The following is a 27,274-nucleotide window of genomic DNA, read 5'->3' as shown; positions in this document are numbered from 1 at the left end:
GCTCCCCTACTTAGTTCCATCAGCCCATCATCCTTTCCCCATCTCATTCCACCCATCACCTCGCCTTGTACTGCTGTATACAATGGCAATTATTCCTCTTCCCTCTCAGCCTGTTGCCAGTCTCACCCTAAAACATTAATGCTTCCCCTTGCCTCTTCAGAGTTTGGTGCACTAAATTCTATCATCCTGTTTTCTGTAATTATAGATGTTGGAAAGTCTTTCTGAATTCAGGTGCCAATGTTTATTGCAGAAAACCCAGCATCTGATCAATGGAGGCTCCAAGTACCTAAATTGGGGATTCACCAATCAGAATAGTGTTGCCAAGCAATAAAATTTTACATGAAGAATTAGAATAAATTAACCATTTATTTCTGAAAATGTAAAAACTGAAAACATGAAAAATAAAAATACAAGGAATTTTATCACATTATTGTATAAATCTCAAATTACAATTATACAAAATAATCTTCATTTATGCAGAACTCCCATCTTCTATTAGCTGTGGGGTATAAGGCACCTGCAAAAATTAAAGGTTAGAGTTACCTAAAGAAAAGCAAATGGCACTTAAAAAACTAAATAGTCTTGATATCAAAATAGAGCTTGAAAACTTCTGCTGGAGCCTGCAAGCTTGCAGGATGTGTTTTAATAAATGTAAACAAAGAACAGAGACAAAATATAAATGTCATATTTTAAATAGAGCACAAGAAATCTTACCATGCAGATACATGCTCAGAAGAATGACAGCACAGACTCCCTGTACAAGGCTTCACCTTTGGGCTATACCTGCCACCATCAGGATTTTGCAACCTTTTTATGCCATGAACCCCTACCATTAACTGAGGGGTCTGTGGACCCCACATTGGGAACCCCTGCTCTAAGACAGCTTTGATGATAATGTGGTTTCTGACATCAAGACAGTTTTGGCTATTTCCCTATTCCTTTGGCACTTTACTCTTCTTGGTGCTTAATTTGTTTCAGCCCTTCAACTCATAAATTTCTCATTCTCTTTTGCCTAATCACCTACTGTGAGAAGGTTCTTGATGATACTCTGCTTACATTCCAAGTGGCTACTCATACCCAAACACATTCTCTTCCTAGAATCCACTGCCTTCCAATCCTCCTTTAACCTTACAAATCCCCACTTGTTTTCATTGCTCGTCCATTGGTATAGTCACCCTGTAGTCTTGCTACTTTCATTAAATTTAATGTTCAGTCATTTTCTTCAATTGTTCTCTTACAGTACATTTCCCCACAGACGTGCCCTTCTAACATTATTTTTTCTTGTCTGAACTCCCCCAATTCACTTGCAACTTAACTTTAGCATCCATTTACATACTGCTAATCTACTCAACCAAACACCAATGCAAACCTTTGACACTCCAGTTCCAAATAAAAATCACTAATCCGGACACTCACTCTATTACAGCAGTTTTCTCCACTTCTTTAGGTTTCAGAAATGTAGATGGATTGTGACAGAGGAATAATCTGCTTGGTTATTCACCAACAGATCTCTGGCTAGGCTACAAAACACCACCAGGCTCAGTTTGTGTCCAATGCAACTAGTCAGGATCATTGAATTTATGCTCCTTTGCAGCAAAACCTATTTAAATTGTTCATTTTTCTTGACATCATTTTCTGCAAATAGCAAAATGACAGGAGCCACGTTTACTTCAACAGTACCTCTCCCAACCCTCCTTTCTTGAAATCATTAGGTTTCATCCACTTCTGGGTGTGTGGAAATTTTCTCTGATGAAATATTTGAAAGTCTTGCCAGTGTCTATGTCCCTGCAGCAAACTACACTTCCTGGTCACTCACTTCACTGTCTCGAGGAAACCATAGAAATTGCTTAAGGCTAAACAAGACCATTTGCAACTTAGTTGTTTAATGGTACCACACATGATCCTTTTATGCCCCTTCTTTAATATTGCTGTCCCTGTGTAGCTCATTTGCAGCCTAAATGTTTGGAGCCACATCCAGACCTGACAATTCCAACAAACTCCTCACCAGTCTCCCCTGGTTCTTCACTCCACAACCAAATCTACACTTCGTGCCCAATCCTTATAAATCCCTTTCAACAAAAACTCATTTACTTAACAAGCTGCATTGACTCTTACTAGTTGTAATTAACTACCTCAGATTTAAAACAGAGGACACTCTCCCCCTAAAAAAGAAAGTTTTCTGCTGCTTTGCTCCCTAATTGCCTTCAGTTTGACTATTCTGAAGATATCTTCTTTCTTCCATGTTCGTATAACAATACAGCACAGAAAAAGGCCTTTGGCCCACTATGTCTGCACTCACCATGATGCCAAATTAAAATAAATCCATCTGCCTGCACATAGTTGACATCCTCTATTTTCTGCCTCTCTGTGCAACTGTCCAAATGTCTCAAACATTGCTATTGTATTTTCTTGCACTACCTCACCTGGTAGTGCATTCCACGCACCTACCACTTTGTGCAATTATGGACAATTCCTATTTTTAATTATTACCTCACTGGAAACTGAACCTTCAGTGCTCAAGCCTTAAACTCTGAGATGACCTCCCCAAATCAGCTTGCAATCTCTTTTGTCTTTCAAGTCGCTCATTAATGAAGGTTTTAATTATCTTAAGAGATCAGCTGAATTTGTTACACATATGTCGAAACAGAGTGAAAAACATCATTTGTGCCAACTACTAACATAATCTAAAGATGTGTTGGGGGCAGCCTGCAAGTGTCCCCATGCTTTTGGTACCAAGATAGCATGCCACAGCTTACAAACCCTAGAATGTATGCATTTTGAATGTGGTAGGAGCACAGGGAGAAAACTCTAATGGTCATGGTGCAAATGTACAAACTATTTAGACAGCAGTGAGATCTGAAACTCAATCTTCCAATCACTGGCGCTGTAACGCATTACACTAGTTACTATGCTACCATGCTGCCCTATACTTCCTTGAACCTCAATCAAATTCTGTTTATGAATATTCTTAACATTCTTACTGACTAAAGTTGAAATTGTGCTTTTGTACTTAATTTGATAAAATTAGACTAATACAGTGTACTCGGAGGTTGACACCCAAACAAAAGCAGCGCTTGCCAAACTAAAACCAATCTGGAGAGACAATAACGTCGCTTTCAGATCGAAGTTGAAAATCCCGCATGCATTTGTGCTCTCCATCTTCTTATGTGCATGTGAATCGTGACAGCAGAACTGCAAAAGTAGATCCAGGCAGCAGAAATGAGATGCTTCAGAAGGCTCAACATCTCCTATACAGGCCATGTCTCAAACAATGAAGTCCCCGAGTTACGAACATCTGACTTATGGACAACTCGTACTTACCGAGGAAGAAGAACGCCGTCCGCCATTTTAAGTTGTTGCCGTTGACACTGTATTTGAGTGTTTAACTTTGTATTTGGCTTTAAATTTTCTTAGTAAGATTCACCCTGACCCCACACTCCCCCCCCCCACCCCCCCCCCCAGTTCCGGCTGGCTGGTGGCGCAGTGAGATTAGCGCCGGGCTCAAGAATAGAGTTTCCCCGAGTTCGATCTAGTGAAAGACCGCTCCGGTGCCGAGTTGATGTTGATCCTGTGACTCCTGTACCATCCGTGCCTGGTTGATGTCGAGCTCGCAACTCGATCTCATTAAAAAAAAAAGGCCACCGCCAGTTTAAATTCCCAAGCGGAATATTGTGGAGGATCAAATACCCAAACCCAGCACAGCCCACACTTGTCCCATTTAGCCTGTCTCAGTGTGGTGGAGTTTAGGACCCGGGAATTCAGTATAGTGGTCCTTAGGACCCAGCGGACCTCAGGAGCCAGTGCAGCTCGGGACCTGCCGCCTGCAGTGTTTCTGTTCCATTGACGGGAGCAATCGCAATCGAAAATAAAGTGGAAATAATAAAGCGATTGGAAAGAGGTGAAACGCCATCAGTCACCGGAAAAGCGTTAAGCTACAGTTAGTCAACGATCAGAACAATTTTAAAGGATAACAGATAAAGTGAGAATAACAGAGCATGTGAAATGCCCTGCCCTGATGAAAGCTACAATTATTACTAAGCAACGCAGTGGTTTAATTATTGGAATACACACGTTTCTTAAGTGTTTTATAGGCATAGAAAGGTAAAATATATACTATATTCTAAGTCAAACGTTTGATTAACTGACCCTAAATAATACCGGATGTACTTGTTCCGACTTATGTACAAATCCGATTAAAAGACGGACTCAGGAACTGAACTCGTACATAACCCTGGGACTGCCTGTACAAAGAACCATCACCCAGCACGAGACACTACCAAGATCTACTGTCCACGGTAAAGAGGAGGAAAATAACATGGTATGGCCACATAACAAGATCAAGTGGACTCTCAAAGGCCACTCTTCAGTGAGTGGTGCAGGGGAAAAGAGAAAGGGGCAGACAGAGGAAGAAATAGGCAAACAACATTGCAGAGTGGACCAGAGAGAGCTTTGCCGCACTCAACCACAACCGTGAGAGATGGAGGCAACTGGTACAGCGCTCATCTGTACAGTGCCCCTACGACCAATATGCAATATACGATGGATATGCAACCATAACAGTGTAATTTTTGTATATTCATTGTATATTAAATATATATGCAAAAATAGGATATTTATTGTTTGCCTTGTACTCAAATATTTCCAGGATACAGTCCATCATACCGAGGAACTGGTCCATGCAATTTAATATTCACAAAGATGATAAACTTTTGCAGATAGACTGAAGTACACATTTTTAAAATGTGAAGATTTCAAAAGGCTACATACATCAAATACATCAAGATTCATCAATCTCCTTGGGTGGCTGGTGGTATCATGGCATCTGCTATTTCAAATGTATCAATTATTTCCTGTAACACAAAAAATGTACTTAAGATATAATTTAATTAAGATTCTTTAACACACAGTGAGTATGATCTATGCTCTACATAAAACTAATATTAGGAGTGTATATTAATCTAACTTTGATGAAACCAGCACCTAAACCAAATGAAGAAATAGAAGACAATCCTGAATTTCATCAAGAACATAAGTTTGTTAGTTTTTAATACTATACCTACCCTCCAATCTTGTTGGCTCAACGAAATAACCATCTGTTGTCTTTGTTGTTGTGGCCTGTCATTATCCATACCTTCATTTACTGGTTCTTAAAAATAAAACAAAAATAAGAATTTTCTTGGGAATATACCAATACATTTTCATTTTTTTTCCTATTTACCATAATACAGCAACTTACCAATAATTGGTAATTTGTCTTGATCAAGCCCAATGGCAGCGAAACCATCCTTTAAAAAAAAACAAGCAATGTCTTTAAACAGTAGTTAAAAATTTAGTCAAATCCAGTTTCAATCATGAAGGTGACACAAGCTTTGGAAGAGCGCTTTACAGAAAAATTGCAACTGTAATGGGTATTCAGATCAGATCTAATAGTTATATAAAGACCACTAAACTACAGATGAGAGAGGCTGGAAGTGAGATTTAAAATCAACCAGAAGTCCCACCAAAAAAGCAGAGTGGTAACCTTTTCCAGACATTTTTTTTCTTTAAAAAAGTTAGGCATGTCACCAGTCCTAGACAAGAAACTTTGGCTTTTCAGTCATACAGGAGCACATGATTTTATTTAGGGAGAGACATATGTAAATTACCAACCTCTTCCAAAGACCACCGACAGGAATCGCATGAATGCATTAGAAGCAGGAAGAGGCTCTTTGGCTCCTCCAACATTCAACACAATTTCATTACCACTTTCTTACACTTTCCCTATAATCCATTAAATCCCCCAAAATCCATTGTGAATGTATTCTGCAACTGATCTCCATAGAGAATTATTGTACAGTTGCCAATACTCACCTCTGGTGAGTTTCTGGACACCCCAATCAGGGAAGGCAACAACTCTACATCTAGCCTTGCAATAACTAATATTTTACGGAGATAATCTCTTATTCTTCTAATCTCAAGAGAGTACAGGGCCTGTCTGCTCAATCTCTTCTCTGATATCATCTTAGGAATATGTCCAAGCCATTCAGAAAATATATAGATATATAAAAGCTGTCTTTTCCTTTACTAAAATGGCAGGCTGTGAAGTTAGAAGACATTTGTAAGACCAGAAGTCAGACAAAAGTCTACAGCCACAGTTGTATAACCCAACTCACCCAGGCCAACCAATGTGCCTTCGTGAGCTAGTCCCATTTGCACACATTTGACCCATATACAGTACATCTAAATCTTTACTATCCAAATCCAATTATCTTTTAAACAGAATTATATCTGTCCCCCCATTCCACTTCCTTTGGTAGCTTGTTCCATATCACCACTACCTTCTGTATGGAAAAATATGCCCCTCTGATCCCCTTTAACTTGCTCCACTCTTACTTGAAACCTCTGCTCTCTAATTTTAAGTTCAATCTGGGAAAAAAAATACCAGCTACATTATTCCCCCTTTATAAGGTTACCCCTAATCCCCTTCACTCTAAGGAAAACAGTCCCAGCCAACATATCTCCTCTCCTAACTCAAGCCCTCCAGTCCTTATAATGATTGGGGAATCTTTTCTGCATCTTCTCTGGCTTACATCACATATTTCTTATCATACGGTGACCAGAACTACACACAACATTCCAGGTACATAATGTCCCACCTCTTATATTCAACACCTTGTCTGATGCTTCCTTCACCATCATATCTACCCATGTTGCCCCAACAGCATTTTTAGTTTAGACAAGAATGGAAGAGGGGTAAATACCCAAAAGTCACATATTGAGTGTCCTGTTTGCAGGCCATTTGAAGGATTTTCATGCAGAGAAAAAAGTTTTTTTTAAAAATAATTTTTCCAAAAAATGTTCCTGATAAAATACAGCATTCAAAAACATCCTTTTTTTAAAATTAAGATCACACAAAAAAAAATTGGACAATTCCCTGAATTAAGTGATCCTGAATAGGAACACAGTAGTGATCCTATTAACTGACTTCTGCACTAGAATTATAGAAGGGCTTCCCATTGGAGGCAAAATTGATATAATTTGAAAATGCCAGAGTAAATTTATTGGAAGTTAATCTCGATCCAATGATAACAGCCCTCAAATGACCAACATGCAAGACACTGAAGCACAGTGAAAAGTTTATACATCCTTGTAAAAATGTATATTGATACCAGCAGCTGCTCAAGATGAAAGGACACTTTTATATAATTGGTTTCAAAAAGGGATTAGATATATAGGAGATTGTTTTGAAGGAGGTATATTAATGTCATTTGATTAATTAAAGAATAAATATAAAGTATCAAACACTCTTTTTTGTTACTTCCAATTAAGGGCTTATTTAAGAGAAAAATTAGGTCAAACAATGTTATTGCCGAAGTCTAATGAAATAGAAACTTTAATTCAAAAAGGAAAGACTAAAAAATTTATTTCTTGTATGTATAGCTTGATTCAAAAACAGGCAATTAAACAAGGAGCCCATAAGTCAAGACAAAAATGGGAAAATGACTTGAATATTAAAATTGAAGAAACAAATTGGTCAAGACTATGTCTTGACAGTATGACAAATACAATAAATGTCTGGTTAAGATTAGTGCAATATAATTTTTTACATCTATTATATATTACACCACAAAAAATAAATAAATTAAACCCAAATTTATCCGATCAGTGTTTCCGATGTAAACAAGAAATCGGTACTTTTTTACATTTTACTTGGTCTTGTTCTAAGATTTAACCTTTTTGGACAAATTTAAGAGTTTTATTGGAACAAATTATTGGATCACAACTTTCACATAATCCAATATTATTTTTATTATGTGACATTGAAGGGATAAAATCAAAACCCAAATTGAATAAATATCAGAAAGAATTTATAAAAATTGCACTGGCAGTAGCCAAAAAGGCTATTGCAGTTATTTGGAAATCAGATGCATACTTAAGTATAGATCGTTGGAAGAATGAAATTTACAGCTGTATTCCACTTGGAAAAATTACTTATAATTTAAGAGATAAATATGAAACATTTTTGGAAATTTGGTGCCCTTATTTACAAAAGACAGGATTAAATATATAGGTGCTCCGAAGATAAAATAATTGGTTATTTGGGGAAAGAAATAAATATATATACTAAAGTTATTATGAACTCCATGGAGCATGTGGAGATCTTCTGATATCCAGGCACTCTTTCTTTTTTTCTATAGGGATGTTAGGGGGGAGGGGGAAAGGGTATATATATTTTTTTTAACATCTTTTTTTTTCTTTCTGTAATTATTTGAAAACAATAAAAAAGTTTTAAAAAAAGATGAAAAGACAATGCTCTTCCATATATATCCTTGTTGAAATATATGCTAATGCCAACAGCTGCCCTTTAAACCAATTACTTAACGCAACACTTACTCTGACAATGAAGGAGACATGGAATATATTCTCCACAGTACGTGCATAAGAATGTGGATCAATTACAAAGTCAAAAAAATTGATTGGTGTTTCAGCTGAAAAGACAAATCAATATTTTCAATGACATTATCAAAATTACAAATCTCAAAAGTAAACATTTATCAAGGAAAATGTTCTGCTTTTCTTCCAAATATTGCCATTGGATTTGTTACAGTTACTAGACAGGGCCTTAGTTTAACAGAAAGGCAGCTTCATTAGTAAACATTTGCTCTAATATCGTTGTTGTGTCAACCTAACCTTAAACTTAAACATTTTTAAATTCAAATCTTAAACTTTTAGACTCGAAACTTGAGAATACTAACCAATAGACCATGCTGATAACTTAGAAATAAAAGCAAAGCACGAGAAACATACGATGCACAAGTATCAAGTCAGAATATATTTAAAACTCGAGAGGCTGAAAACAACATAATGATGACTTTAGCCTCAGGTTTTCCTTATAAAAATAGGTAAGACCAGGCATTTCTTAAAGTTCTTATAATTCAGTGGTTTGTTGCAATGTTGATTCACAATTGTTGTTTTAGTGATGGTATAGTGCTCAAACAGATCCATACAATTATCAGAAATAAATTTACTGTAATAGATGGCACATCGTAAAATAGATTATTTCAGTACACTGGATTTTCAGTTGGAGAGATCATGTTCATAATTGTAACAGCTAGCATGCTGTATGTACCATACTTACGGTCAGATTTGAAGTACTCTTGCAATAATCCCAATATTCTCTCCACTTCCTTTTCAGTTGCCTCTTGGTGAGATTCGTCCATTTTCTTCAACTTCACAAACAAAATAGCAATTTACAGAACAACGTTGCTCAAAACTAACTGATTATTTGTAACCTAAATAAGGCTAATTAAAAGCAGTCATCCAAACCACAGAACTAGAGTTTTACTTCTCATTTTAATTCAGTTATTTATTTTTGTCATAAATAGCACTACACTCACCTACTTTTATTTGATAGGCATTGTTAAATTTCTGTTTTCTTTTTGGCTATTTCTTTTTGCATCCAGAGTTAAACTTAATTAATTTTCATGCATTACAAGAGAAACTGCACACCAAAAATCAGGAGCTCCTAATTAATTTTCATGCTGAAATCTCAAAATCATGGACTATGTACTCCTTACATAATGCATTACCATTACCTAGGTAAGTTCCTATGCAGACCAACTTCTACCTTGCTAGGCGGCAACTCTCAAACACCTCCCCATACCTGCCCTTTGAAGAGGAGCCCACACCGGATCATCAGAAAACTGTCTCCAACATAATCACTGACCTCATCAACTCTGGAGAACTCCCATTCACTGCCACAAACTCATAGAACCCTTCCCTGCACTACTTGCTTCTATCTCCTACTCAAGATCCACAAACCTGACTGTCTGGGTAAGCCTATTGCTTCTGCCTCTCCTGCCCCACTGAACTTGTGTCCTCATACCTCGACTCCATTCTATCCCCCTTGGTTAAGTACCTTCCCACCTACATCTTGACACTTGTCATGCTCTCTGTCTCCTCAGTAACTTTCAATCCTCTGGCCCTGACCACTTCAATTCACCATGTCCAATCCCTATACACTTCTATCCCCCAACAAGAAGTCCATCAAGCTCTCCAAATCTTTCTTGATAACAGAACCAACTGGTCCCCTTCCATCACCACCCTCCACCATTTGGTAGAACTGATCCTTGCTCTCAACAACTCATCCTCTAGACCAGGGGTTCCCAAACTGGGGTGCCCACACCCCCCGAGATGGAATTTCAGGGGGTGCAACAAAGAGTGCCTTGTGTGCTTGAGTGACAAGTCACGAGTCATCACTCAGCCAGCTGCCAGTGTGCCTTGAGAAGTGGTAGTAACGTTTGTCCCAAGCACACTCCAGTCTCCCGCTGCCCGAGTCAGCGCTGAAGATTCTCATCAGTGTTACCTGGGAAGTTACACCTCAGAGTTGAGGAGTCTCATCAGTGTTACCTGGAAGTTACACCCCAGAGTTGAGGAGTCTCATCAATTTACTGTTTACAATTGTTTCTGAATAAATTAGAATCTAATTTTTCAATTTATATTTGCATTTTATGCACTGAGTTAAAAGCTTATTATTTATTTTTAAGTTCAATTTGTTCACCTGCAGTATTGTACGTGGTTCAAAAATTAGAAATTAGACTTCTTCATCTTCAAATGTGATATTACTTTTGTAGGGGGTGCGAACATTAATCAAACGTTTCCTAGGGGTGTGGGGCATAGAAAAGGTTTAGAACCACTGCTCTAGACTCAAGGAGTAGCCATGGGCATCTGCAGGGCCCCAACTATGCCTGCCACTTTGTTGGTTACATACAGCAGTCCACATTCCAAGCCTCGCTGGTAATGTTCCCAAATTCTTCCTCTGCTACACTGACAAATGCATTGATACTGCTTCATGCACCCAGGTTGAGCTCATCAATTTCATCATCTTTGCCTCAAACTTCCAGCCTGCACTGAAATTCACTTGGTTCCTTTCTGACATCTGCCTTCCCTTTTTCGATCTCCATCTCTGGAGACAAACTGTCAACTGACATCTTTTATAAACCTATCAATTCCCAGTTATCTTGACCATAGTTTCCCACCCTGCCTCCTGTAAAAATGCTATTCCTGTTTTTTCAGTTCCTTTGGCTCGGCCGCATCCGTTCCCAGGGTGCGGCTTTCCATTCTGTGACATCAGAAATATCCCCCTCCTCCACCAGTGATGCTGCCCTCACTCACATCTCCTCCATTTCCTAAACATCTGTACTCACCCCATCCTCCCACCACCTTAAGAATTCCTCTTGTCCTCATCTACCATCCCATCAGCCTCCTCATCTTCCACTGTCTCCAAAGGGATCCTACCACTAAATATATCTCTACCTAACCCCCCACTCTGCCTTCCGCAGGGAACACGCCCTCCGTGATTCCCTTGTCCATTCACCCTCATAGCACTTATCCTTGAAAATCGCTTAAGTGCTACACCTGCCCATTCATCCCCTCCTTCACACCCATTCAGGCCCCGACAGTCCTTCCAGATGAAGCACCATTTCACCTGTGAATCTGCTAGAGTTGTCTATTGAGTCTGGTGATCCCCATGTGGGATTGGTGAGACTCAAAGTAAAATGGGGAAATGCTTTGTTGAGCACCTCCACTCCATATGCCACAAGCAGGACTTCCTGGTGGCCAAACATTTTAATTCCGATTCCCATTCCTGCTCCGATGTCCATCCATCGCCACCTCTTATGCCAAGATAAGGTCACCTTCATGGTGGAGGAGCAACACCTTATATTCCTTCTCTAACCTGATGGCATGAATATCGATTTCTCTCTCAAGTAAAAAAAATTGCCACGCCTCTCCTCTTCTTCTATTCCGCACTCTGATTTCATCTCTTTGCAATTATCTATTACCAACCCCTGGGTCCCCTCTTCCTTCCCTGTTGCCTCTGATCCACTCTCCTTTCCTATCAGATTCCTTCCTTTCCAGCCCTTTATCTTTCCTACTCACCTGGCTTCACCCATCAACATCTAGCTATCCTCCTTCCCCTCCTCCCCAATTTTTTTTTTATTCTGGGACTTCTTTCTTCCTCTACAGTTCTGAAGAAGGGTGTCGATCTGAAGCATCAACTGCTTATTCATTTCCATAGATGCTACCTGACCTGCTAAGTTGTTCCAGCATTTTGTGTGTGTAGCTTTAAGTTTCTATACAAGTTAATTTTTAGTTTATTTTGAGGAAAATGACAGGAAGTTTGGAAACATTAGCTAAATGAATACCATCATGTTATCTCAAAATCCAGACAACAGATAATCACTGTATATAAATCTGATTACACCACAAAACACTCTGCAATTCTGTGCACATCAACAGGAAATTCAAGTTATGTTCTGTCTCAAGAGGCGCTGTTTGTTTTGTACAAGCATCACTTGCTGTTGGTAAGCTTTCTTACATCACTTTCTGCACAGGCTAATTCAGATTCTGACGATTCTATACTGAATCTAATACATGTTTTACTTAACTTTCTGCAATTTCAAAGTTTTCTCATTAAAAATCCTGAAGAAAGCTTCTGCTTCAGATGATTTTTGAGAAGGTGTTTAACTTCTTGCCTAGCTTTGCATGCAGTGCACTGCAAGAGCTGTAGAAGTTAGTTTGGTGCAGAAGCAGACAAACTTGTGCTTGAAATAATGAAATACACAATTCTTAGTTGCTATCAAACAAACCTGTGTTGGCATTATTCTGCGTTCTTCCTTTGTTGGAACTTTCTTCTGTCTCTCTATTTTCTGTCGTGGAACTGGAGGTTCACTTTTGTAAGATCCCAGCCTGCACCATAACCATAACATGGTAAACTTTGTAATAAAAAAAACTAATATTACTTACACCATCTCAATTTCTCAAAGCACTTTACAGTTAATGAAATAGCGAAGTATGGTACTGAAAGAAAATCTATTGTGATATATAAATGGGAAAAATATTTAACTTACATATAATGAAAGGCTGGAGCTCTTTTAAAATACTTTACAGCTTCATTTCCTAGTCTAGTCCAGGCATCCTTTGGAAGCCACCCTGCAGATTCATCATCATCATCACTCCCTTCAGTTTCCAGCCGTCTCAAACCCATGAATGTTAACTGCACAGAAATAATTAGAAAGCAACATAAATAAGGAAAGCAACAAACTAACAAAATCATTTTTGACAATGATAAACTCATAAAATTTGGCAGATTAAGATTTATACACAAACTTTTATTTCATACTTAGGAGAAATGCTATCTAGGAAACAAAATCTAAAACATGTGCATCCCCACAGATAATAATCTAGACAGATATGACAACTCAGCTGACATCTCTTTACAATTTAAACAATGTATTGATATATTCTTACCAAAATACTCCTGTGGCATAACTGTATATTCTATCTTTTATGAAGTAAATGTCAAGGAGATCTAATTATAAAGCAATACCTTCAGAACAATCACTATCTTGCCTGCTGGAATCCTTTTCAAAATGTATCAATTCATGGCTCAAGAGGTTTGTTGCAAAGGCATGCATTTAGTGACAAAGGCTTGAGAAATTAGCAGAGAACCATATCATCAACTGTTGGGTTCATTTTGGTCAAAGTCTTACAGGAAAGGGAGTTCTGGGATGTACATCCAAATACAATGAAGGAACAGTAATCTAATTCACTAATTAGGATGCCATAGACTTAGAGGGAATCAAAAAGCAATTGCATTTCCACATGGCTGCAGGTCGCCATTGTTCGTGCAATAGATAGCAATTTTTGGAAGTTCTGCTGGAGTAGCTTAGAAAAGTATCCACTTTTGACATTGTAGGTGGTATACCCTGCAATCATAGTATGCTTGAGCAGTGCTAGTGAATACTTAAACACAAGAGATTCTGCAAATGCTGGAAATCCAGAGCAAAACACACAAAATGTTGAAGGAACCTAGCAGGTCAGGCGGCATCTATGGGAATGGATAAAAAATTGATGTTTCAGGCTGAGACCCTTCATCAGGACTGGAAAGGAAGGGAGTAAGATGCCAGAATAACAAGCTGGAGGTAGGGGAAGGAGGACTAGCTTGAAGGGGATAGGTGTAACCAGGTGGATGTTGCTAGTGAATGTTTATGGTGATAGATGAGTCAAGCCTGCTGCTGTGTGCTGGATGGCACTAAGCTTGAGTGTTGAAGATACAGCTGTCCAGGAAGAAAACTATTCTTTTTACACTTCTGATTTGTGCCTAGTAAAAGACAGAAAGGCTTTAAGGAATTGGAAAACAAATCTCTCACGGCAGGATATTTAGTCTCTAACTTGTTCTTGTGGGAACATTGTTTTACCTAGCTAGTCTAGTTAAGTTTCAGGTCAATATGACCAGGAACCCTCCCATTTCTGGGAACCTGCTATCTTTTTTTTCTGCTGGTGTGCAACTCCACAGAATTAAAGCAATATGTTAAAGTTAGTTAGATCCCATTTTTCATTCACGGTTCCCAACCTTTATTATTCTATGGACCCCTACCATTAACTGAGGGGGTCTGTGGATGCTAAGTTGGGAACCCCTGTTTCTCATTGAAGATCTTAATACATGGCATGTGGGAATAGTATTATTTGCCATATATCAACCAATGCCAAAAAATTTGTTAAGTCATGCATGTACTACTTCCTTTGCTGAGGCCATTAGGATGACATTCAAACTATGTAAACATAATACTTTCATATCTCATACTACCAGGTTATTAACTCCTCAACCATCAGGCCCTTGAGCCAGTGAGATAACTTCATTCAATTTCACATGCTCATCTCTGAATTGTTCCCACAACTTTTGGACTCACTTTCAAGAACATGAGATGAAAAGTCCTCGATATTTATTGCTTATTTATTTTCCTCTTTTGCACATTTGTTGTTTTGCCATCCTGTTGGGTGCAGTCTTTCATTGATTATATTACGGTTCTTGGATTTTCTGTGTATGCCCGCAAGAAAATGAATCTCAGGGTTGTATACTGTGACATTTATGTACTTTGGTAATAAATGTACTTTGAACTGCTGACCTTACAATAGAAGGCCTTTAATGATTCACTAAAGACTGCTCATCTTGGGATGTTGTCCAGTGCCTTTGTCTTTGATTTTGGCTAGATCTTGCTGAAGACCAATTTCTGCAATAACACGGATCTTAGAAGTCCTTGATGGGTAATTAACTCAACACTTTGGCTGAAAATGCTTAATCTGTTCTTCTGCACTTACATGCAGGGCTCTGTCAGTCTTCCCCACCCAGCTCAATAACTGTGCTAGATCAAGAGTTGTGTCATGAGCTTATCAATTGCAGTGAAATACAACTCTGCTGCTGCTGCTGAAGAATCATGGCACCTCTCAGGTGCCCTAATCTGAGATTCTAAAAGTGTTCTGATCACACCTAGTGCAGCGGTAGCACTGGAGAACACAAGAGAAAATACCCTGCCAGACAACACAATGGAGCTACCTGATGCAAAGACAGGACTTTGACTCCAGTGGTTATTCCACTAAGGATGCAGCTGCCAGGGTCAGCACTCAAGGAGCAGCAGCTTTATCCCTTATGTTGTTTCACAGAGCACCTTCTACAGAACCAATCTGATAGCAAAGACCTTCAGTGGATGGCTCTCTTGGTTATCAGTATAGCGATTACACCAGAAATCTGCAATTGCAAAGCACAGTTACCAAGCAAGCTGTTCCACAGCCTTGCACAAAATTAAATGAAGCAGACCTGAAGACAATTCCATCTTCTAAACTTGGAATAAATTTGAAAACTTCAGATTTTTCAATCTGATAACTTGGATATAACCACTTCACAGCATCATTCCTTGTGCTTTCAACATTTTAAAAGAAATGAAATATTCTTACCAGTTCCTCTGCAAAGACTGATGGATCAAATACCATCATGTCTGTGTGCAGCTGATTAGCTTTCTCTTGTCCCAGATTTGTAGCAAGTACAAGAAACTGAGCATCCAGGGCTGCCTCGCTGGTCTGACGTACTGAAAAAGGTGCACAGTGAGGCATTATTTCAGTTTTCTTAAGTAGTTTTGAATCTTTCAATACAATCCATCTACTGAACAATGTCACCATGTCATTAAGGGAGTAAAAGAAAATGTCAAATGACTATCAAGAGAATTCAAAGGTAGAAAATGTATCAACAAATGCTAAAATCACCTAACCACTTTTAGTTAAACGTTTTAACTACTGTAATAACAGCAAAAACTTAACAAGTGCTACTGTAGCTATACTTTGATTATAAATGTACTTTGATTCTTTGAGTTGACTTGAATTAAAATAAAACTTAAGGCTTTTACTGTTCCTGAACTATTTCATTCCAATAAATGTCAAGTTAAATAGCTCTCACCATTGGAAAACAATTTATTAGCTTCCTCCAATGCTTCTGTTAATTTATTACTGTTGGGTCTGATCATGTCCTCCCGATTCTCTGAAACATTGAATGAAGAGAAATAAAGCACTTCAGGAAAAAACTGAGTTACATTTGTGATTATGACACTTATCGAGAAGGTTACATAAATAAGAGGCGATGAGGTCATGGCTCAATATTCAATAATAAAATCTTATGTCACTGGATGAGACTTCAAGGTCTGCAACAAAAAAAACAAAGTACTGGAGAAACGCAGCAGATCAAGCAGCATTGATAGTGTAACAGTTCAGATGGTGCATCAGGACTTATAAATGGTCTCACCTAAGAGTGACAGTTCTGTGTGAAAATCAGAATACAATTTGAAATGGCATGCAAACTGCAGATCAGTATGGCCACTGAGGACAAAACATTGGTGTTCCATTAAATCAGGGGTTCCCAACCTGGCTTAATGATATTGGTCCATGGCATAAAAAAGTTTGGGAACCCCTGCACAAAAATGGCTGTCTATTTTATGGTTGGTCTTGCCAATGTTGAAGAGGGTACATCAAGAACACCGAATGCAACAGGTGAGCCAATGGCACCCCTTATTATTGCAGGAGAAAGTGCCCAGCACAGGGAGGAATGGGATGGGTAGTTTGGTAGGGATGAACAAATCAGTAAGTCACAGAGAGAATCGTACCTACAGAAAACAGAGGAAATGGGTGAGGAAGATGTGGTCTGGATGTCCAATGGACAATATAGTTAATAAGGACTAGGATAAGCAGATATTCAAGCGACAAATGAAAAAAAAATTCAGAAAACTGAAGATGTTGGAAATCAGAAAACAAAACACAAAATACCAGAAGAATTCAGCGCAGTTCTTAGAAAGGGTTCCATCTAAAATATTAGCATCTTTTCACAGCTCCATAATGAGCACAATTTTCCCTATCATTAAGTTATCAAACAGTGGTAGTCAATCATATCCATCACCAGTGACCTTTGCCATTTGAGACATGCCCCTATCCCACAACTACTCTCAAGGAGGAGGTAGAGAAGCCAATACATCCACATTCAACTTCCTCCCTTCCACCATCATATTTCTGTACAATCCAGAGCTACCCCATTGTTCTTTTTTTTATACTTTCATTATACTTGATCATAAGCCTGATTCTACTTCCAGCAGTTGTTCTTAGAAATATAGCCTGTAAGTACCATTACATGGCGCCCATGTTCAGAATCCCTCTCTGTCAGTAAATCGATTTCTGGAGAGCAGAACAAATCGTGTATTCTAGTTTCACCTTCCACAGATGATGTCTGAGCATTTGCATAAGTCTGTATATTATTTCGGACTGGTTTTACTACGATTTCTTGAGTTATTTTCTGCACAAAGGTAGCACAAGTTATTCTGGCTTTTGTTTATAATTCCCGACGGCTGTGCCAGGGTGAAAAGTGGGTATTTTCATCTCAGTGGCAATGAACCACCGGCCGAGAGCAAAGAGAGGCTTTTCAAGAGTGTACTGAGGGAGAGCCGCCACTCACGCTGAACACTGTTGATGAGCTCCCGGTACTGGTGCCTCAGCATCCTCCGGCGGTTCGGATCATCGTCCCGGGCCCCGTACGGGATGCCGCCTTCGCCGAGGTCCTCGTCCTCCGTCATGGTCGAGTCGGAGACGACCGAGTTTCTCCTGCCGCGCGGCTGCCCTCCGGTGCCGTTGGAGGTGCTCACCGACTGCGAGCGGGACCGATTTCTCTCCGACATCGGCGCGGGCTCCTCCGTTCGGCTTACGTCACATGTCAACAGTACGCGCTGATGTCATTGACGTGCACCGGAAGTTGCTGCACGACGCCTGTCTTCTTCCCTTTGCCCTTTCATTAGCTGCAGATGCCTTGGAATGAGGAAGGTTAACACCTCAACGTCTTAAATAATCAATTAGATCAGTTTTCCGGTCCTTTCTGAGATTGGATTCAAATGTTCTCATCCACAGCTACTGCCTGACAGTTGTTGTAAAACTAGTTCATTATGAGAGAAATATTGAGCGATTTAAGGCTTATTTAAAATATGAAGAGAGAGTGAGTAAACGTTTCGATATAATGACACAAGTTGTTCAAATGTTGTACATAAACTTTATTTGTTTTCATTCATTATTCTGGTTTTTAAGATAGTATCAGAATCAGGTTTAATATCACTGAACATGTCTTGGAATTTGTTAACTTTGTGATAGAGAAAAAAAACAATTACAGTATGAAAATATATTAAGTAATTAAATGATAAGCAGTGCAAAAGAAAAGAAAGTAAGAAAAGAAAATGTTAACTCAGTGTAGATGGTGGAAATATAAATAACTAGAATGTACTGCATATATTCAGCAGGCCAGACAACAACTCGTGAAAGAGAATCAACAATTGCAGTGAAAAACAATATTTTTTTTTGGAATAGCACAAGAAAGAGAAAAAAGATTCAAAACACAAAGAAAATGTATCAAGTTAAAAGAAAAAATAGCCACCAATTTCATGAAAGCTTTAACTGTATTCCTCCAGCTCCCAACATGGAAAAATTACAGAAACACCCACAAACTACCCTTAAATGGTTGCATTAAATATTCTTACATGTTTGACTTGCTTTTTCAGACTTCCAGTATTTGCATATACTTGCTTGTAATTGACATACATCATTGTAAGATTCATTTGGATATACAAATGTAACATATTTTGTTAATGGCTTATTCCCTTATTATGTTAAAAATGTCATGAGAGAAAACGTGCATTGTAGCTTTGCACTTTGTATTTAGCATATTAATTTCTAATCGATGTTTGAATGAAACATTGAATTTTATTAATGGCAGAAAAGACATACACTTGACTGAAATATTGAGCAAGTATTTTTCCTTGATAATTCCTAGAAAGTCTTTGACTTGAAATATCAACCCTTTCTCTTTTGAGGACTAGAATATAAAAGCAAGGATGTAATGTTGATACTTTATAAAGTACTGGTGAGGCCTCACTTGGAGTATTGTCAGCAGGTTTGAGTCCCTTAGAAACTATACTCTGAAACTAGAGAGGGTTCAAAGGAGGCAAACAAAAATGATTCCAGGATTGAATGGTTTGTCATATGAAGAGCAGTTGATGGCTCTGGGCCTGTATTTACCAGAATTCAGAAGAATTCTATCGAGTGGTGGAAGACCTTGATAGAATGGATGTGGAGAAAATAGTTCCTATGGTAGGAGAGTCTAAAACCGGAGGAAAGAGCCTCAGAAGAGAGTTGTGTCCTCTTAGAATGAAGATAAGGAGGAACTTCTTTAGAAACACAAGAAGCATAAGAAATAGGAGCAGGAATAGGCCAACTGGCCCGTCAAGCCTGTTCTACCATTCAATAAGGTCATGGCTGACCTGGCCATGGACTCATCTTCACCTACCTGCCTTTTCCCCGTCACCCTTAATTCCCCTACTATGCAAAAATCTACCCAATCTTGTCTTAAGTATATTTACTGAGGTAGCCTCCACTGTTTCATTAGGCACAGATTCACACTCTCTGGGAAAAGTAGTTCCTCCTCATCTCCATCCTAAATCTCTTGAGGCTATGTCTCCTCAAGCCAGAGAGTGGTGACTCTGTGGAATTCACTGTCACAGGCGTAAATGGAGCCCGTGTCTTTATGTACATTTAAGACAGACGTTGATAGATTCTTGATTGGTCAGGGCATGAAGGGACACTGGGGGAGGGGAAGGAGATTCGGGCTGAGGGGGGAAGTGGATCAGCCATGATATCGATACTCTCTCTTGATTCTACCTAGCATTATCTGTATTTTTAATTTTTTTTTTAATTAAGTGCAATCGGGAACAATAGCCAGATCAGAAATGCTGATCAAGTCAGCTAGTTCCCAACGAGAACTCTGATAGACCAATCAGATGGTTAACTGCTGCTCGGTGACAGAATACAGAAAAATCATATCTACAATTAAGAAATATTAAAAAGTAGTAGAAATACTGGAATCAATGATCATGATGAAGTCTGCTGGAGAGAGACATTTAAACACATGCTGTCCTCCATAATTCAAACAGATTGAAGGATAAGGTTGCAAGGTGACAAAACGTGGCAGGAGCACTTGGAACTAAAAACTAATCCCTACCAGGAGAAAGGAGCACCTGTTCTTTCTACACTGTTCTCCAGCAGTTTAAGGACTAAGTCCAGCAGAAATATAACTCACAAGTCCTCTTGAAAGTCAGTTATTAACCCTACCTACCAACAACTAAGCATTGCCATCCTGGTCCCCTTCATAGGAGTATCCATTTATAGAAGTTCTTTAGAGAGCTTACAGCAAAATTGCCTTAAAATACGTAACAGCAAATGTCTGCTTTCCTTATCAGATTTGTAGCAGTTCTTAATCTATTTGACATTAATCAGAACCAACAAATCCATTAATTACACTGGACAACAAAGATTTTGCTTCCTCAACACTTTTGCATGTATCTTATGGATTTTGTGCTGCTGATCATGAAAATCACAATGAAATTTCCCTATCACAGACCATTAAAAAAACCCCCATATTTCTTAATTCCTAATTCAAGTCAATTAAAATGTTGCCTACAACACAAGCTAAAAATTTTCTATCTTGTCCATGTTTAGACAAGGCAGATGCTGCATGGCAGGACAGATTCTAGAAAGGCTATAAATTTCCATTAAGGATTTCAATATTTGAAACAGAAATTCCCAGAATAACTGATGCCAAGATTAAGGAGGGTATTTTTGTTGGCACACAAAACAGGTCATCAGTGACAGGCAATTGGGACCAGAGAAAATCACATGGAAGGCACTAAGGATGTTGTTGAAAATTTTTGGTAACTACAGAGCCTGAAACTACATGGAGCTGGTTGACAACATGCTTCCAGCAAACAAAACAGTGCAACATGTCACTAAGGATTCATTTTCTGCATTCCCATTTAGACTTCTTCCTTGCAAATCTTGGCACTGTCATTGACGAGCATGCTGAAAAGTTTCACCAGGACATGACTGTCATGAAGAAATGATATCAGGGCAACTGGAATCCATCAATGCTGGCTTATCATTGTTGGACACTTCAGCAAGAAGCCTCAGACACAGAGTACAAATGAAAATCATCAACAAAACATTTTTAGTTTAGTTGAGCTATTGCAAAGCGTCAGCACCATTATGCAATTGAAATGCATTAATATTCAATACAAGTTAATTTCTTGTTTCTCCAAATTCCTACCTAATAAAAGTCTGAAATTATATTTGTGCTCATCTTCAAAGAATCTATCATAATCATCAAAAAATTCTGAGGAAGCAACACATATAGAAAAAAATTGCTCCCCAGTGTTAGCACATTAATACTGGCCTTAAAGTATATATGACAATTATTTAATAATTCATTATCCTTTGACAAGTGTGTGAAATCGAGGAAGTTGTGTTCCTCTGAAGGCAATACTGATTTAAGTTTATTTCCAAATAAAACCAAATGGTTGACATTACTAAGTAATCTTTCATAATTTTTAAAATTTGTTCTTCAGTTTTTTATACAGTACTAAAACAGAAGTAGCTAGAAACAACAGAACAAAGGTGTTTCAAATGGCATGCAGAATGCATTCCATTAATAATCAAGACCAGAGGTCACTACAGAACAACTGCAGCTTAGTGATTTGCACAATGCTTTCCAATTCATGTGATCTGGGTTCAATTCCTGCCGCTGCCTGTAAGGAGTTTGTACATTCTCCCTGTGACTATGTGGGTTTCCTCTGTGTGCTCCAGTTTCTTCCCACGGTCCAAAGATGTACTGATTGATAGGTTAACTGGTCATTGTAAATTGTCCTGTGATTAGGCTAGGAACTGGATGGTGTGGCTCAAAGGGCCAGTGGGCCTATTCTGCTTTGTATCAATATATAAATAATCAGCCCATAACTTGAGTACTGTTAATAGTACTGGTCATGATATAAGAGCAAGGAAGTCTTTGTACTTCAGAGGATGTTGAGGAGATACAAATTCATTGACAGGACTAGAGATTCAATAGGTTGGGATTATTTTCTTTCCAGCTGAAGAGGAAGAGCAGAAACTTAATGGATGTGACAAAGATTATGAAAGCCTCAACTGGAGTAATTGGAAGAACCTTTCTTGTTCCAATAATCAGGTGGCTTTAACTGGTAATTTACAGAAGGGCTGGGAGCATAATAAGGATTTTTTTCCACCCAAGGTCGTCAGGGCCTGGAATTTAAAGCCTAAAACAGGACCTCTGCTGCATTTAAAATACTCATATCTATTCTTGAAGAGCACGGTTATGGAACTAGGCAGCTTTAGGGGCAGACATGTCATAAGAGGCTGAGAGGCCTCCTGTGCCATAAATCTTTCATGCTTCTAGGAATTCCAAATAAGAGTTCAAAGAGCTCTTACCAGTCTGTAAAGACTCTGACTCCTTCTCTGCACCAACTGAGCCAGATATCATGTTCACATGATAGGTTTGAGTGAGATATTCCTGGAAATCCTTGACGATATCCACAGAAACAGCTCTTTTTTCATCCATGTTCTTGGTGTTCAAGAAATTGTTTATTTCCTGGAAGGAAAATGTTATTAGGAATTTACACATCACCAGTCATAACAATGAGCTACATAAAACCAGGTTTTTGCAAGAATATGTTATTCTGCCCTGATCGGATTTTAATGAATTCATCGTCAACGAATTCATCAAAATCCGATCAGGGCAGAATAACATAGCCTATTTTTGTGAAAGAAGAATTTCAAATCATCTTTACTAAAACTGGAGTTTCAAATACACCATCAAAAGCATGATCTATAGGATTGGGCCACTTCATCAACATTCGTCACTAATCTACATTTTTACAAAATCAAGGTTGACCTTTAACATCATATTTACCATGTCACCCCTTCTCAATATGCTCATATTTGCCAAGTGTTCAAAAACTATTAATTTTAACAAACATATTCTGCAGTTGAGCAGCTATGAACCTCAAGGTAGAGAATTCAAAAGATTCTGATTACTAACATGGCTCTCAAGAGTCAATTTCCAGTTGCTTTGAAGAAATTTATGTTTTTATAACACATAATAACTAGGTAAAATACAGAAGATCTGACAGTAGCTAGCGAGTTACTGGTTCCAAATTACTGTCTATGAATTGAAAGAAATAACTTTCACAGAACTATGGCTGGATGTTTTCTGACAAAAAATTACATTTCATGGAAAGAAGCAACAATAATTCAAAATTTAGCAGAAAGTTCATACATGATAAATGTTTGTGAATCAAGAAGGATAAAAGAAATCAAGTAAGGAGGTGGATAACATACAGGATCACCATGATATAACTGAAAGGCAGAGTAGGCCCAATGTTCGGATACCACCTCTTTTAAAAAAGCAGTTTGTTTCTTTGATGTTGTCCCAAGAAGTAAATATTATAGTTTCACACAAAACATCACATTAACATTTGGAATGGCACTACACAAATTGGGTCTAGGACCAAAGGCACAGCTTCAAAATACAAGGATGCTGCTTTGAATAGAGAGGAAGAAGAATTTCTTTAGCCAGGGGGTGATGGATCTGTGGAATTCAGAACCACAGATGGCTGTGGTGGCCAAGTCACTGAGTATATTTAAAGCGGAGCTGGATAAGATTCTTGATCAGTAAGGGAGTGAAGGGTTACAGAGAGAAGGCAAGAGAATGGGGTTGAGGGGGATAATAAATCAGCCATGATAGAATGATGGAGCAATGTGCTGAATAGCTTAATTCTGCTTCGATGCCTTATGGACATTCAGAGCAACATCACAATATTAATGTTAACAAATATAGTGTGCTCTATGAACATGCTTAATATTAACAAGCTTTATTGTATTAAGTTATAATGACAGAATTTTTGAGTTAAGGCTTCAAGCAACCCCCGTTTGACCATAAGACATAAGAGCAGAATTTGGCCATTGGGCCCACTGAGTCTGCTCCATCATTCCAACCACATTCTCCTGCCTTCTCCCATAACCTTTGATGCCCTGATTAATCTTTCAATCTCCGCCTTAAATATACCGAAGACTTGGACTGCACAACCATCTGTGTCAATGTATTCCACAGATTCGCCATCTTCTATCTCAAGACATTTTTCCTCTTCTCTGTTTTAAATGGATGTCTCCCTATTCTGAGACTGTGTGCTCTGACACCGAGTACAAATGAAAATCGTTGACCCAACCTCTTTAAGTGTAGTTGAACTATTGCAAAGCATCAGCACCATTATGCAAATAAACAGTTTATATTCAATAAAAGTTAATTTCTTGTTTCTTCAAATTCCTACATGATACAAGTAGTCTGAAATTATATTTCAGTTCAGCTTGCAGTGGTCTATCATAAAAAAATACAATTCAAGGAAACAACACTTTTGAAAAGATTTGTTTCAAAACAAACATCATAACATCACTTTTGATTGGTCAGATGAAGCATCAGTTTTTAACTTCATAACACAAAAGCTGCATCCAATTATAAGTGGTGGTGGACAATTAAAAGGTAAAAGGAAGAGAAAGTGACATCAGCATTGACAAAAATGGTGGGAAGCTGCACTTGTACCCATGTTTCAAAGGTAAGGCTGAACACCTTCAGTCAGAAGAGCCAATAGGCTAATCTGTCATCAGTTCCTCCAATGTCCTCAACATAATTGCTGAAGGTGCTCAGTTAATTCCATTCACTCCACGCACTTTTAAGAAATGACTGGATGGCAAAGTACAGAAAAGTCCATGGTGCTGACAATGTCTGGCTGGAGTACTGACATTGGTACATCTCAGCCCAGGTATATCTATATTTTTCCATATCTAGCTAATTGACATTGTAAGAATAACAACCTCAAACATGCTATTGAACTGTTCAAAAGTCAGGAAGTTATGTTGTAGCTTGATAAAACTCTCGTTAGGCTGCATCTGGAGTTTTGCATACAATTCTGGTCACCCCATTGTAGGTAGAATGTCGAGGCTTTGGAGAGGGTGCAGAAGTGGTTTACATACCCGGATTAGACAAACAAGAAAATGAGAGGTTGGACAAATTTGGGTTTTGTTTTCTGGAGTGGTGGAGGCTGAAGGGAGAACTGATAGAGTTTTGTAAGATTATGAGATACATAGATAGAATAGACAGCCATGATGGAATGGTTGAGCAGACAATGGGCTGAATGGCCTAATTCTGCTCCTATGTCTCATTGTTAGACAGCAACTTTTTTCCTAGTGTTGAGGTGTCTAACACCCTCAGGCATGCATTTAAGGTGAGAGGGGTTAAGTTTAAAGGAGATGTGGGGGGGCCAAGTTTTTTTTAAACCAGAGAGTAGTGGTGCCTGGGGTGGTATAGGGAGTTAAGAGAAGTTCAGATAGGCCCATGAATGTGAAGGAAATTGAAGGATATGGGCATTGTGTAGGCAGAGGGATTAGCTTAATTGGCAATTTGATAACTAATTTAATTGTTCAGCACAACATTGTGAGCCAAAGGGCCTGTTCCTGTAATGTACTGTTCTATGTTTGAGGAATCGAGGGCACAACAAATAATTCTAAAATCAGCCCATCCCAGACCATGTATTGAGCCAGGATGGCACACCCTGAGCACAAATATTTTATCGAATTGAGCATCGAACTAAGCTGAACCTGGCACATGTAGTTGGGTCCTGCTGGGGTCCTGTCATGTAGTCAAGACCTGCTTTGAGTCATTGGTGCCCACGTGCTTTCTACAAAAGCAGAACAAGTACATTTGTCAAATTACAGCTTCATCAGTAGTCTTCATATTTCATGCTACAAATTAAGAAACTATTATCCTTTTGATCTCAATAAAAATGCAATGTGGTCATATTAGTTTTAAGTTAAAACTACTGAATGTTGGGTATTTTTAGTTATGGAAGGTTTCCTTGGTTTTAATTTCTGTTAATTGTAGGCTGTAGTTGGATTTCTGAGTTTTTTTTATTCTCATAGTATAAACTTCACTCATCTCCAAATTTGACTGCTTTAATGTTCTCCAGGCCAGTGTACCATTTTTGTGTCTTCTTTAGTTTATATGCTAATTCTAAAGCATGATGCCCTTCCCTGTTGCATCAAATTCCCTCTGAGTGTACCCTTGCTGTGCTCATTGGCAACTATCTGCTCCTAATCTGGCACTGTGTTGGTTTTAAGATTTACAAATCCTTCTATGGTAACACTCCTAATCTCTGAGGCACTTGTTTAAAAACAGTTTTAAAATTAAATTGGCACATAACCATGCAACATACCATAAATTCCTTTCCAGCTTTCTTTTAATCAATCAGTATTACTTAGTGCAGTGCTGAAAATAAGTCATTAGTGCGTTCAGATTAAAAACTTTGGATTAGAGAATCTTTATTTTATTCTGATGACATAGGACTCCAAACAACATCTGTGTGATCTAGATTATAGTAATATTGTAAGTTTTCCACACACAGATTCTGAAGTTTCACTTACTTTAATTGCTGCAGCACCATACTAAATACTGAATGGTCACAAGGAAGAAAACGAATGCTGAAGTTTATCAGAGTACAAACATGTTTAAGAACATAGAGGTAAGCTTGAAGTCTTCAGAATAGTAAAATGTACTGTGATTTTCAGACGGAGAGGATTGTACCGGTTAAACTGATTTGTAAGTAACAACACTAACACTGGGCTGTGTCAATTTAGATTGCAATGGAATAGAACGAAGAAACTGATTCTGCCTCAGAGCTGTTGCACAATTTAATAAACAGTCACAATGTTTTCAATTCATCCTTAGTCATCCCTGCCATGAGAGCTCAGTTTTGTTGCTGTAGTTTAAGGAGTATTTTAATCCAGTTTTACAGGCTTTTGACAATCAGCTCTTGAGTACAAGTGTATCAGATATTTCATACTGTCATAAATCATTTCTCTTACTCAAATTGATGAAAAATGCAGCTTAATTGTGACTGGATCTTCTATTTGAAATATATTAAAGCAGTATATTCTGTGTATTGCTTAAATTTTGAATATTATAGTTTACTTTCCAATAAAGTAGCTT

At 38.3% G+C, this 27,274-nt stretch overlaps 1 protein-coding gene across 1 annotated transcript; it reads right to left on the bottom strand.

The window, feature by feature from the left end:
* Positions 1 to 352: 352 nt before the first annotated feature.
* nsmce4a (NSE4 homolog A, SMC5-SMC6 complex component) lies at positions 353 to 18,064 on the bottom strand. Its single transcript, XM_059947803.1, has 11 exons — positions 17,810 to 18,064; positions 16,271 to 16,351; positions 15,775 to 15,905; positions 12,891 to 13,036; positions 12,630 to 12,729; positions 9,119 to 9,209; positions 8,374 to 8,468; positions 5,237 to 5,285; positions 5,061 to 5,146; positions 4,768 to 4,850; positions 353 to 517 (listed from the first exon to the last, which is right to left on the bottom strand). Exons 1-10 carry the CDS (start codon positions 18,027 to 18,029, stop codon positions 4,788 to 4,790), a joined length of 1,062 nt encoding a protein of 353 aa, XP_059803786.1. The 5' UTR covers positions 18,030 to 18,064; the 3' UTR covers positions 353 to 517; positions 4,768 to 4,787.
* Positions 18,065 to 27,274: the final 9,210 nt, after the last annotated feature.

The sequence above is a fragment of the Hypanus sabinus genome, chromosome 22 (genome assembly GCF_030144855.1).
Source record: "Hypanus sabinus isolate sHypSab1 chromosome 22, sHypSab1.hap1, whole genome shotgun sequence".
In the NCBI taxonomy this organism is placed as follows: domain Eukaryota; kingdom Metazoa; phylum Chordata; class Chondrichthyes; order Myliobatiformes; family Dasyatidae; genus Hypanus; species Hypanus sabinus.
The sequence above is the reverse complement of the archived record's forward strand: the minus strand, read 5'-3'. Positions and strand labels throughout refer to the sequence as shown.

Coding starts and splice junctions, on each gene's coding strand:
- nsmce4a (XM_059947803.1), bottom strand. CDS start 18,029: ATGTCGGAGAGAAATCGGTCCCGCTCGCAGTCGGTGAGCACCTCCAAC. Junction 12,730..12,890: donor GCTCCAGCCTTTCATTATAT/GTAAGTTAAATA, acceptor GTTATGGTGCAG/GCTGGGATCTTACAAAAGTG. Junction 8,469..9,118: donor AGAGTACTTCAAATCTGACC/GTAAGTATGGTA, acceptor TTGTCTTTTCAG/CTGAAACACCAATCAATTTT.